The sequence below is a fragment of the Plecotus auritus genome (assembly GCF_963455305.1).
Source record: "Plecotus auritus genome assembly, chromosome: 4".
NCBI classification, from domain to species: Eukaryota; Metazoa; Chordata; class Mammalia; order Chiroptera; family Vespertilionidae; genus Plecotus; species Plecotus auritus.
This window is the reverse complement of record NC_137775.1, coordinates 94,867,039-94,881,498: the sequence shown is the minus strand read 5'-3', so window position 1 is coordinate 94,881,498 and position 14,460 is coordinate 94,867,039. Positions and strand designations below refer to the sequence as shown.

General features: G+C 40.6%; 1 protein-coding gene across 1 annotated transcript in view; it reads left to right on the top strand.

Annotated features, from left to right (window-relative positions):
• Positions 1 to 14,460, top strand: part of DNAH8 (dynein axonemal heavy chain 8) — a gene marked incomplete at its 3' end in the record, with an annotated part of 280,160 nt that overhangs the window by 130,728 nt on the left and 134,972 nt on the right. The window contains exons 41-45 of the mRNA XM_080664997.1: positions 5,953 to 6,140; positions 8,629 to 8,715; positions 8,808 to 8,915; positions 12,003 to 12,137; positions 13,571 to 13,732. Of these exons, the coding sequence (XP_080521123.1) occupies positions 5,953 to 6,140; positions 8,629 to 8,715; positions 8,808 to 8,915; positions 12,003 to 12,137; positions 13,571 to 13,732 (680 nt within the window). The remainder of the gene's footprint in view (positions 1 to 5,952; positions 6,141 to 8,628; positions 8,716 to 8,807; positions 8,916 to 12,002; positions 12,138 to 13,570; positions 13,733 to 14,460) is intronic.

The window sequence follows — 14,460 nt, the reverse complement described above, 5'->3', positions numbered from 1 at the left end:
ATTAAATTGTCAAACACCAACGACAAAGTAAGAATCTTAAAAGCGGCAATAGAGAGACAGAAAGTTACATACAAAGGAACCCCCATCAGACTAGCAACTGATTTCTCAACAGAAACTCATCAGGCCAGAAGGGAGTGGAATGAAATATACAAAGTCATGCAAAGGAAGGGTCTGAATCCAAGAATACTGTATCCAGCAAGGCTATCAATCAAAATTGAAGGTGAAATCAGGAGCTTCACAGACAAAAAAGGACTAAGGGAATTTATTACCACCAAACCAGCAATGCAAGAAATACTAAAGGGTCTGCTGTAAAAAAAAAAAAAAAAAGAAATAGGAAGCGAAGAAGGAACACAGGGGTAAAGAATAGGAATGGCGACAAATAAGTACCTATCAATAATAACTTCAAATGTAAATGGATTAAATGCCCCAATCAAAAGACATAACCGATTGGGATAAGAAAACAAGACCCATATATCTGCTGTCTACAAGAAACCCACCTCAGAAAAAAAGACGCACACAGACTGAGGGTGAAGGGATGGAAAAAGGTTTTCCAGGCAAATGGAACTGAAAAAAAAGCTGGGCTAGCAATACTTATATCTGACAAATTAGATCTCAAAGTGAAGGACATAACAAGAGATAAGGAAGGCCACTTCATAATACTAAAGGGAGCAATCCAACAAGAAGAAATAACTCTGGTAAACATATATGCACCCAATACAGGAGCACCCAAATACATAAAAAAAACTCCTGGAGGATATCAAGGGAGAGATTGACAGCAATACAATCATAGTAGGAGACTTTAATACCCCACTATCACCACTGGACAAATCCTCTAAACAAAAAATCAGCAAAAAAACATCAATCCTAAATGACTCACTAGACCAGATGGAATTAATTGACATCTTCAGGACATTTCACCCCAAAGCCACAGAATATACATTCTTCTCAAGTGCACATGGGTCATTTTCAAAGATAGACCATATGTTGGGACATAGGCAAAGTCTCTTCAAATTCAAGAAGATAGAAATCACATCAAGCATCTTCTCAGACCACAGTGGCATAAAACTGGAAATCAACTACAATAAAAACAACCCAAAGAAATCAAACACATGGAGACTAAACAGCATGCTATTAAACCATGACTGGGTTACCAGAGACATCAAAGAAGAAATAAAAAACATCATGGCAACAAATGACAACGAAAACACTACAATCCAAAATCTATAGAACACAGCGAAAGCAGTCTTGAGAGGGAAGTTCATAGCTCTACAAGCCTACTGCAAAAAACAAGAAACAATGGTAATAAATTACCTAACCCAACAACTCAAAGAGTTAGAAAAAGAGCAACAAGAAAAGCCCAGTGTAAGCAGAAGGAAGGAAATAATAAAGATCAGAGCGGAGATAAACAACATTGAGACCAAAGAAACAATACAAAAGATCAACAAAACCAAGAGCTGCTTCTTTGAAAGGACAAACAAGATTGATGAACCTCTAGCCAGGCTCACCAAGAAGCAAAGAGAGAGGACCCAAATAAACAAAATCAGAAATGAAAGAGGTGAAATAACAACAGATCCTGCCGAAATACAAAGGATTGTTAAAAAATACTACGAACAACTCTATTCCAACAAACTGGACAACCTGGAGGAAATGGACATATTCCTAGAAAAATATAACCTTCCAAAACTAAATCAGGAAGAATATAAACAGCTCAATATGCCAGTAACTATGGAAGAAATTGAAGCAGTCATCAAAGAGCTTCCGGCAAACAAAAGCCCGGGGCCAGATGGCTTCACAGGAGAGTTTTACCAAACATTCAAGGAAGAACTAAAACCTATCCTCCTCAGACTATTCCAAAAAATTCAAGAGGAAGGAACACTTCCAAGCTCCTTCTATGAAGCCAGCATCACCCTAATACCAAAACCAGATAAAGATAACACAATGAAGGAGAATTACAGGCCAATATCCCTCATGAATGTAGATGCCAAAATCCTCAACAAAATTCTAGCAAATCGGATTCAGCAGTACATCAGAAAGATCATACACCATGACCAAGTAGGTTTATCCCAGGAATGCAAGGATGGTACAATATCCGCAAATCAATAAATGTGATACATCACATAAACAAATTGAGAGATAAAAATCACATAGTCATATCAATTGATGCAGAAAAAACATTTGACAAAATCCAACACCATGTCTTTTTTTTTTTTTAAATATATATTTTATTGATTTTTTTACAGAGAGGAAGGGAGAGGGATAGAGAGCTAGAAACATCGATGAGAGAGAAACATCGATCAGCTGCCTCCTGCACACTCCCTACCGGGGATGTACCCGCAACCAAGGTACATGCCCTTGACCGGAATCGAACCCGGGACCCTTGAGTCCACAGGCCGACGCTCTATCCACTGAGCCAAACCAGGTAGGGCCCAACACCATTTCTTGATAAAAACTCTCAACAAGGTGGGAATAGAAGGATCATACCTCAACATAATCAAAGCTATATATGATAAACCCACAGCTAACATCATACTCAATGGGCAAAAACTAAAACCATTTCCCCTAAGAACAGGAACAAGACAGGGATGCCCACTCTCACCACTCCTGTTTGACATAGTACTGGAAGTATTAGTCATTGCAATTAGACAAGAAGAAGAAATAAAAGGCATCCAAATTGGAAAAGAAGAAGTAAAGCTGTCCTTATTTGCAGATGACATGATATTGTACATAAAAAACCTGAAAGACGCCATCAAAAAAAACTAACAGACTTAATAAATGAATTCGGCAATGTAGCAGGATACAAAATTAACGCCAAGAAATCTATGGCATTTCTATACACCAACAGTGAACTAACAGAAAGAGAGACTAAAAAAGCAATCCCATTTTCCATCGCACCAAAAAAAAAAAAAAATTAAGATACTTAGGAATAAACCTAACCAAGGAGGTAAAAGACCTATACGCGGAAAACTACAGGACACTGAAAAAAGAGATAGAGTGAGATGTAAACAGATGGAAGAACATACCATGTTCGTGGATTGGTAGAATCAACATCATTAAAATGTTCATACTACCCAAAGCAATCTATAGATTCAATGCACTCCCCATTAAAATACCAATGGCATATTTCACAGACCTAGAAAGAACTCTCCAAAAATCATCTGGAATAAAAAAAAAAAAGACCCTGAATAGCCACAGCAATCCTGAGAAAGATAAAGTAGGAGAGATCTCAATGGCAGATTTCAAGCTGTATTACAAAGCCACTGTCCTCAAAACAGCCTGGTACTGGCACAAGAACAGACATATAGATCAATGGAATAGAATAGAGAATCCAGATATCGACCCAAACCACTATGCACAATTAATATTTGACAAAGGAGGCATGAACATACAATGGAGTCAAGACAGTCTCTTCAATAAATGGTGTTGGGAAAATTGGACAGATACATGCAAAAAAATGAAACTAGATCACCAACTTACACCATACACAAAAATAAACTCAAAATAGATACAGGACTTAAATATAAGACGGGAAACACTAAAAATACTAGAGGAATCCATAGGCAGCAAAATCTCAGACATATCCCAAAAGAACTTTTTCACTGATACTGCCCCTAGGGCAATGGAAGCCAAAGAGAAAATAAACAAATGGGACTATATCAAAATAAAAAGCTTTTTCACAGCAAAAGAAACCATCAACAAAACAATAAGAAATCCCACTCCCACTGTATGGGAGAACATATTTGCAAATGTTATCACTGATAAAGGTTTAATCTCCAACATCTACAGGCAGCTTATACAACTTAATAAAAGGAAGATAAATGATCCAGTAAAAAAAAATGGGCAACGGACCTAAATAGAATCTTTTTGAAAGAAGACAGAAGGAAGGCCAAGAGACACATGAAAACATGCTCAAAGTCACTAATTATCCGAGAGATGCAAATCAAAACAACAATGCGATACTATCTCACACCTGTCAGAATGGCTATCATCAATAAATCAACTAAACAACAAGTGTTGGGGAGGATGTGGAGAAAAAGGAACCCTCGTGCACTGCTGGTGGGAATGCAGACTGGTGCAGCCAACTGTGGAGAACAGTATGGAGTTTCCTCACAAAACTGAAAATGGAACTCCCATTTGACCCAGTAATCCCACTCCTAGGAATATATCCTAAGAAACTAGAAACACCAATCAGAAAGCATATATGCACCCCTATGTTCATAGCAGCACAATTTACAATAGCTAAGATTTGGAAACAGCCTAGGTGCCCATCAGCAGATGACTGGATCAGAAAACTATGGTACATCTACACAATGGAATACTATGCTGCCATAAAAAAGAAGGAATTACTACCATTTGTAGGCACCTGGATGGAATTAGAGAACATTATGCTAAGTGAAATAAGCCAGTCAATGAAAGAAAAATACCACATGATCTCACTCATTTGGGGATAATGAAAAACATTATAAACTGATGAACAAAAAGATAGATACAGAGGCAGTAAAGCATCAAACAGACTGTCAAATTACAGCGGGAAGGTTAGGGAGAGGTGGGGGAAATGAGAGATCAACTGAAGGACTTATATGCATGCATATAAGAGTAACCAACGGATGCAAAACATTGGGGGGTGAGGGCATGTATGGGAGTGGGGTCGGGGGGGCAATGGTAAGATATGTACACATATAATACCTTAATAAAAAAAAATAAGCATGGGCATGAACAAAAAACAAACAAACAGAAACAAACAAACAAACAAAAAAAAAAACTTAAGGGTCATAGGAGTAGTGAAACCAGACAACCGATGGTTCCAGGCTGCCTGTCACTACTTGGGCCAATTCAGCAGAGACGGGGCTGAATCATATATGAGCGTTTATTCCAATAATGTGGGCAGTATGGGAGAGCAGCAGGTCATCCACAAAAATCTGCTCTATATCCCCCCATAGACCAGCTGCTTGTACAGGGTAGGACAAGGATTACATGGGGAAATAGGGATTGCAGGCCTGGGGAAGCAGGCTGTGCAGGCTGAGGTGGGACTCCATTGTTTGGGCAACAAGGTTGTTAATCTTTCCATGATAATAGGCAGTTCTTGAATGAGGAATGGATGAATTCCAAGGTTGACTCCCAGGTCCAAGGTTGATTCCCAGGTCCTGCAGGACGGGAGAGCCGGAGGGGGGGGGGCAGGGGGGTACACCTCCCAGCCAGTTTAGAATGTCCTTTCTTTAACCAGAACAAGGCAATCACAGTTCACAGAGCATGACTAATATTTCCCATAACCATAGCTAGTACCCAATATTCTATTTTTTTGCCCCTAACAGTAGCTATCCAAGTTCCAATATCTGTGTAATGAAAATTCCCAAAGGAGAGCGAAGAAAAACTAGAGGGAGAGGGGGTAGTAATAAAAGAAAGAAGAGCATTTCATACAGGTAAAGATAATCAAGGTTTTCATCCTTAGAGATCAGACAGGAACAATGTTCCCAATATCCATCCAGGTCTTTCTTTGTGCTGGATTTTGTAAGCAATAAATAGAAATCCCTTTGGCCATTCTCGGTCCTACCCAGCCTCCTGCTAGTTCTCTCATTTTAAAAAGAAAGGAACGGCGCGATCTGACTCTGGCATTCCTTATTTGGTCAGTTTCCCCAAACATTGCGACTCCTTCCACCCCCATCCCCACCGGAGGTGACACTTACAGATTGAATCCAATTTTATCACCCTCAGCATCCCCCGATGCAATGGTGCGTCTGCTCTTTCATTTTGGCAGTGAACTATTTTCATTGTCTTGGTGCTGATGTACAAACAATGAAACTTCTGTATATGACTGGAATTCAATATGTCTTTCTAAACAGCAGATATGAAACTTGATATCACTTGTATTTTAACATTTAATTGTTTGCGAGCACTTTGGAGAGATGATTGCTATTAAGAAGTAAAACTTTTCAAATCAACTGTTTTTCATACCAGGTCTTGCACAGTCAGGTTCCTGGGGCTGTTTTGATGAGTTTAACAGAATTGAATTGCCCGTCTTATCAGTGGCAGCCCAACAAATTTATATTGTTTTGACGGCAAGAAAAGAGAGAAAAAAACAGTTCATTTTTTCTGATGGTGATTGTGTTGATTTAAATCCAGAATTTGGAATCTTCTTAACAATGGTGAGAACTTGGGTTTTAAATGCAATTTGGTTGGTTTAACTGCTATGGACTTAAGTAAAACAAAGCATCTACTCATGGGTAAATGACCGACTATCCACGGGTCAGGAGCTATTCTTTCCTATCATAGGATTTTTTTGAGTAGTGAAAATAGATAAGACAGAAGATAAAATAGTAATAGGTTAATGATAATAATAGCTACTGTTTATTGAGCACTTATTATGTGTAAGGCAATGGGCTAAATGCTTTATGTATTGTATCAGACAGGCCAGCTATAGTAACAATCGCCAAATCTTAGTGGCTGAAAACATCAAAGATTTGTTTCTCTCTGTTGCTGGGACTGGGTGGAGAGGGCAGGCCTGCTTTATAAGTCCCTACTCCGGAACTGTCTCAGTCTTTGCTGGTGGCCGTAGCAAAGGAAAAGCAGAACATAAAGAATTATGCTCTGGCTCTCAGAGTTTCTGTCCAGAAGTGACACAAGGCACAGCCATTAGTTCAAGCAATTTACATGGCAGTGTAGTCATGTATTGCATTTTGTATGGTGCATATTTTATAACGGAGGTACCTGAGGCAGAGATTTAAAAACTAGCTCAGGTCACAGAGCCAGCTAGAGAAAGATGTTATTGTCTGACATTATTCTCACTACTTATACTCTATGCTTGGTTTTCTCTGAAACTTAATAAAAGATCCTGGGAATGACTTAAAATTTCCAAAATAATTCCGATACCAAAGAATTGTGGACGTTCATTAACCATGTGTTTGAGGGCGGAGCTTTGAGATACAATATTGTACAGATAGAAAACCAAAGGCACGAATAGATTTTTTTATGAACTGGAGAAGTGAAGTTAATGTTGAACCAGTTTTACTTAATGTGTTCATATATAAGTTTTTTATCCCGTTATCTCTAAGTTGCAAGATAATGCAAAGTACTCTGAGTTTGAAGTGTCCTAGTGGATAAGTCATAGGAAGCTAAACGAGGAAAGTTTCTGATAAGTTTCACGGTAAGAAGATATCCAGGAGAGCAGTTAATAATAATCCTGAAGTGATCAGTTATAACTAAGACAATGGGATGAAGAAATTCGCTCAGTGTGATAATTGTGGCATAGAATAATTTAAAAGTTTAACATTCTCCCTGGATTAAGAATAATATTGAAAATATCAATTAGATGCTAGGTTAGGCTGTGAATAGCTGAGACACGAAAATAGTGACAACACGTAAGGACTTAATCTCTTAAGATTTCTTCTGTGTTTCTACTCCATTCTGGTTTCCAACTTCTAGGTCACCTTGTGACTTAAGACGCTACCGAAGCATCTCTGTTTTGTTGCAGTCAATTGATTGAATTAACTCCCTTCAAGCAACAAGGTTATTTCATACAGTGTGTCCCTTTGGATCTCATGGTGTAGAATTTAATCTCACACCAGCTGCAAGGCAGGCTGGGAAACATAGTTTTTTATCTGGGTAGTGATGCTCCTAGCTGGCAACTGGGCTGACTGAGGAAGGAGAAAGGAGAAGTATTGGTAGGCAACCAGCAATCTCTGTATCCTGCCTCAGCAAGGTATTTGGCTCATTGACAGTATCTGATAGTCAGAGAATGAGGGTTTCTTAGTGTACTTTCCCAAAATAATTTTATTTTTACTTAATTTTAATTAATCAAAATGTAAATAGTCATACGTGTCTATTGGCTACTATGTGGACAGTGCAGTGAGCTACAGATGTCCAAACATATATCAGGGACATTCTAGCTGGTGTGTCTGCATTGGAGGTAGAGCTGGACAAGATTACACCACCACATCCCTTTCATTTCAAATCATCTATGTCTTTAGGTGATGAAAGTTGTAGCCTATGCAATTATTTCTCATGAGATGAAATCTTAAATTATTACACTTTGGACCCCTAACCTTACCCTTGGGACCTTTGGGTCTGACCCATCCTCAACCTATAGCTACTCATGAGGCCTTAGCTTCCTCCCACCTCACATTGTCCTCTTGAGTATTTTCCCCTTCACGCCTGTCTTATTTCCCTTCGCCACCATGGGTTTCTTTAATGGTACTTTGTCTGCCAAAGAACTCTGTAATTCCGACTGAAAAGGATAATTAAAGAGAGCAAATAAAAATTATCTAAGTAAACTCATCAGTATGAAATCCTGCATTTTCTTCTTATTTCAATAACATTTCAATCATAATTATCTAGGTATTTATTCAGTTTTCTTTTCTATTTTCTTAACCAATAAACAGATGCTTAATTTTTGCTCACAAGGTAATATGTGTGTCTGTGTTAGTATAATGAAACTGGAACTATGTCAAAGGGAGTGATGTGACATTGATAGATATCGATGGTCCAATATACATTTTTGAGAAAAGAGGGAGGTTTTATGAATCTAATATTTTTCCCAATGCCACCTTAGGATCTGAATTAGGGATCTGAAATGTATTTGTATTCATGAAATAAAATTTATATCACCAATAAAAATTAAATAATTTTAACTTTTAGAACCCTGGATATGCTGGGCGCCAGGAACTACCCGAGAACTTAAAAATTCAGTTTAGAACTGTTGCTATGATGGTTCCTGATAGACAGGTATGCCTTGGAATTTACAAACATAACATAATTTACATTTTCACTTGTTTTTCATGCACATTGTTGAAAATCTCACTGTATTAATTTTCCAGATCATTATGCGAGTTAAACTTGCAAGCTGTGGTTTCCTTGAAAATGTTATCTTGGCTCAAAAGTTTTATGTTCTTTACAAACTGTGTGAGGAACAACTTACTAAGCAGGTAACTTTGTCCATTTATTTTTCCCCTAATTATAGAACTTGATTTTTAAAAAAAATTTTTAAAATAAATCTTTATGGTTCAGATTATTAAAATTGTTCCTCTTTTTCCCCCCATAGCTCCCCTCCACCTGGTTCCCACCCCACCCTCTGCCCTTACCTCCACGCAACTGTCCTCATCCATAGGTGTACGATTTTTGTCCAGTCTCTTCTCACAACCCCCACACCCCTTTCTCCCTGAGAATTGTCAGTCCACTCCCTTTCTATGCCCCTGATTCTATTATATTCACCAGTTTATTCTGTTCATCAGATTTTTAATTCACTTGATTTTTAGATTCACTTGTTGATACATATGTATTTGTTGTTCATAATTTTTATCTTTACCTTTTTCTTCTTCTTCCTCTTCTTAAAGAATACCTTTCAGCATTTCATATAATACTGGTTTGGTGGTGATGAACTCCTTTAGCTTTTTCTTATTTGTGAAGCTCTTTCTTTACCTGACCTTCAATTCTGAATGATAGCTTTGCTGGGTAGAGTAATCTTGGTTGTAGGTTCTTGCTATTCATCACTTTGAATATTTCTTGCCACTCCCTTCTGTCCTGCATAGTTTCTGTTGAGAAATCAACTGACAATCATATGGGTGCTCCCTTGTAGGTAATTAACTGTTTTTCTCTTGCTGCTTTTAATATTCTCTCTTTGTCTTCTGCCCTTGGCATTTTAATTATGATGTGTCTTGGTGTGGTCCTCTTTGGATTCCTTTTGTTTTGGGTTCTCTGTGCTTCCTGGACTTGTAAGTCTATTTCTTTCACCAGGTAGGGGAAGTTTTCAGTCATTATTTCTTCAAATAGGTTTTCAATATCTTGCTCTCTCTCTTCTTCCGGCACCTCCATAATTCTGATGTTGGTACGCTTGAAGTTGTCCTAGAAGCTCCTTACACTATCTTCAAATTTTTGGATTCTTTTTTCTTTTTGTTTTTTTAGTTGAGTGTTTTTTGCTTCTTTGTATTTCAAATCTTTGACTTGATTCTTGTGGTCCTCTAGTCTGCTGTTAGGTCTCTGTATAATATTTTTTATTTCAGTCAGTGTACGTTTAATTTCTAGTTGGTCCTTTTTCATATCCTCGAGGGTCTCACTAAATTTATTGGCCGTTTCTAGGAAATTCTTGAAAAACCTTATAACCGTGGTTTTGAACTCTATATCCAGTCATTTGCTTTCCTCCATTTCTTTCATTTGTGACCTGTTTCTTTGTCTCCACATTTTGGCTGCTTCCCTGAGTTGGTAGAGTAGCTTTGTGTGCTAGGTGTCCTATAGGGCCCAGTGGCTCAGCCTCCCCAGTTACCTGAGGTGGACACTCTTGGTGCACCCCTTTGTGGACTGTGTGCACAGCCTTGTTGTAGTTAAGTCTTGATTGTTGTTGGTATCACTGGGAGGAATTGACCTCCAGGCCAATTGGCTGTGAGGATCAGCTGTGTCTATGCTGGGAGAACTTCTGTGCTGGAGACACCCTTATAAGCCAAGACTTGCAAAATTGCAAAAGCCTCTGTGCTCAGCTTGGATGGGGCAGCATCTCAGGGCAGAGCAGACAGCCTTGGCTTCCCATCAGCCCTGCCCTATGAGGCCCCTGGGTCTCAGTGTCCCTTGGTAATTGCTGCAAGCACCTCTGAGAGAAAGCCGCCCTTGAGTTTCACCTGCTGCCAGACAGTCCAGTTCCTCCCCAAATGGGTCTGGGTTCACAGATTCTCGCCCGGAACTGGGGTTCAGTGCAGTCGGGAGCTTCCGTCTCCCTCCCACTTGAGAAAGCCAGCGGCGCACTCAGCAGTCAGTCCTCTCCGCTTGCGCTTGCACCTCCAGACCTCTGCCTTTCGCAGCTCCCCTGAGTCTCCGTGTGCTTTTCTCTTTTCCTGACAGTCCAGATTCCCCCCATATGAGTCTGGGTCCCCAGGGTCTTGCCCAGAACTGGGGTTCAGTGCATTCGGGAGCTTCCGTCTCCCTTCTGCTTGAGAAAGCCAGCCAGGCACTCAGCCGCCCTTCCTCTCTGCGCGTGCGCGTCTCCGTACCTCAGCCTTTTGCAGCTCCTCTGAGTCTTTGTGTGCTTTTCTCTTTCCTTCTAGTTGTAGAATTTCCACTCAGCCAGCCGTCCTGTGGTTCTGGATGATGTCTGTTTTGTCTTTTAGTTGTAGTTTTGAAATTGTTGTGCGAGGCAGCAGTTTAGGTGTTTACCTATGCCGCCATCTTGGTTTCTCGAACTTGATTTTTTACTTTGTAATTTTGCCTTGATAAAGTGCTAATCATTTTGAAAATCTCTTTGACTTTTCTAAAATAAATTTAATTACTTTGACCAGTTGGTTATGTATTTTTAATACCTGTTTATTTTTGAATAATTATAAATTCAACAAAAATTGCCAAGAAATGTACTAGGAGGTCCCATATATTCATTACCCTACTTCCTTCAAAGTTGGCATCTTATAACCATAGTACAATAACAGACCTGGAAAATGGCCATATGTAAAATCCAGAGTTTATTAAGGTTTCACCAGTTGATCATGCACTCAATGTGTGTGTGTGTGTGTGTGTGTGTGTGTGTGTGTGTGTGTGTTCCTATGCAATTACAACACATATGTAGATTTGTATAACCACCACCACAATCAACATACAGAACTGTTCTATCACTACCAGGTCCCTTCATAGCCACAGCCTCCTCTCTCCCAAATCCCTATCCCCTTGCAGCCACTGATCTTTTCTCCACCTCTATAATTTTCTTTCAGAAATTCCATTATATAAATGGAATCACATAGGACATAACATGTTGGTTATGCATTTTAAGTATTTTTGACTCTCAGACTGTAATCAGGCTGTCTTATTCTCCAACAATCTTTAGAAGTGTGGACACTATCATACAGCTTGATCTTTCTGATGCAAGGATTGTTTTTCAGTCAAAGGACAGGTGGAAGAATTCAGCTACTGAAACTTTGCAGCTCAGCCACTCCAAAACTATAGTACATATGCATCAGAATACCTACTAATATGTATATAGTGGGTCTACATTGAGAGCTTTTCAATTAGATAATCTTTTCCCCTTCCTCCCATCTTAGGTTCACTATGACTTCGGGTTGAGAAATATCCTATCTGTATTGAGGACCCTTGGATCTCAGAAAAGAGCCAGACCGGAAGACAGTGAATTAAGCACAGTCATGAGAGGACTAAGAGATATGAACCTTTCGAAACTGGTATCTTTCTTCTCTGACTTCACTCCTCTTTCAAGAATTTGACCTGGTTTCTTTCTACTTGGCTGACAAGTGTGTGTGTGGGGTGGCGAGGGGTGGCTTATGTTAGGCTGCGAACATGAATAATTGTAGCAACAGGGGGAGTGTGAACCTACCATTGTGCTTCCAGAAGGCAAAAGCCCCATGGCCTGTCTGACCAGCGTGGGCTGGAGGTGCACCCCCTTGTCAGTTGTGTGCCCTAGAACAGGCCTCATGCGTGGGCTTCAGCCCCCATGTTTCAGTCCAGTACTAGACCGTTATTCATAATGAAGCATGTTCCAAACATGGAAACCTGGGTTCATAGGGAACCACAAGACCTTTTGCGCTGTCTGTCTATGTTTAGCTTATCTCAGCTATGTCTCTCCCCAAACATCAACACTATTTCTGTTTCCCGAAATGCATAGGAAACTTGCTGTGGAGATGACAACCGTTGTTACACTGCTTTCATTCTTGCCACAGGACCAGGTTGTTCTGAACCAGCTGATGGACAGGTTCATGTGGTATTTATTCAAAGGACTCTCTCTGCTGCATATAGTGCCCATGCCCTGGGAGAACAAGTTTGAGGAAGAACTGGTTCTCGGGAAGTTCACCCTGCAGTTACGAAAACTAACACAGTGTAGTTCCTTGCTATCACAGCCTTTTCAGGGGTTATTGTCCGGGTTGCGGCTCACAGCTACTCTGTGGGACGTGGATGGCCCATGAGGGCACAGGACTCAGAGTCTGGAGAACCCATCTGCAATCCCAGTCAGCTGAGAAGCTGGGACAAAAATCGACAAGACTTTCTGATGCCGAATCCTCTGCTCCTTCCCTGGGATAATGGTATCCTTGAGACTCCTAGACAAGCATCCCAGAAAGCATCAGGGGCACCCCAGAAAGTAAGGTGGGATCAGAAGTGGTCAGCAGCTATGAGTGGGGTGATCCAGGCATTAAAGGCGTAGCTAAGAAGGATTCGACGCAGTTTACTCAAACCTGCTGCTTAGAAGTCAGAACTCTGATGATGGTTTTCCAGCTGATGTTGGATGAGCCAGTCATGCATGGATATATCCTTATAGTAAAGAGATAGTACTATTCTATTTTCATGGGGTAGGGACTGTTAACTGCATGTTTGAAGTTGATGTGCATACCTGGCTGTGAGAAGCAGAGCATTCATCTGACAAAGTACTGAGGTGAAGTCACCTTGGAGCAGGAGACTGTAGAGGACGTTGAATGCCAGGAACTTGGCTGCGATGCTGCAGGTAGCATGGCTGCAGTGGCGTGTTCGGGAGCGAGTCCTAGAGGTTACAAGTCTGGTGAGGAGAGGACTAACCTCTAGGCATGACGTGATGGTGCTGTGTGCGTCCTGGCTGGTCAGTGCCCATTTGTTGACTGAAGGAGTAAGTTATTCTCTGCCATCGTAGGTCGATGAAGACGAACCCCTGTTCCTCAGCTTAATCAACGACCTGTTCCCAGGACTGCAGCTGGACAGTAACAGTTACGTGGAACTGCAAGATGCCGTGGCCCGCCAGGTTCAGGCAGAAGGTCTGATAAATCACCCACCCTGGAATCTCAAACTTGTGCAGGTAAAGGAATTTTAATCCATTACCAGTATAATGAGAAGCGTGTGTTGTTAAAGGTCAGCGTTTTAAGAGTAGAACTCATGATATTAGTCTTACTTGATGTACATGTTGAAACTCAATTAAAACACATCAATGCAGGAAGAGGCCTCAGGGGGACGTGTTGGTCCTAGCGGGATGGGATGGGTTGACCATCATCACAGCATAAAGTAGTGGTTTACTGAGGTGCTTACACCTGGTGAGAAGGTTGGGCTGTGACCAGAATCGCAGGAGCAGTTAGGAGGGTGTATTAAGTTATACACACTCAGGGAGATGGAGTGGTCCAGGTCCAATCTGGCAGTATCGCCAGTGGCTGGGTGCCTCCCTGGGGCATGGAGCCTGAGAAGTCTGTCGGGTTAATCTGCGCCTGCTTTGTGTGTGGACGTGTTCACACTCACACTGATACTCGAGTCTTCGTCTGCACCTCTTGGCGTCTTTCTGTGCATCACATTGCACCCGCTGTGACAACCACTTTATCAGCAGCGTCACGAAGCTGTTGCAGAGGCAGGATTAAACCTCTCTGAGCTTCATGCTTTGGCGGGTATTTTCCAGGGCTTTTGAAATATGAAGGAGCTGAAATAGTGGAGAGTGTTAGAAACCACATTTCAAAATTAAAACTCTTATTTTAACTTAGTGTTTCTGCCAGATTATAAGAAGTACAAGTGTATGAAACAGATCCAGATCTTGCAAGGAAA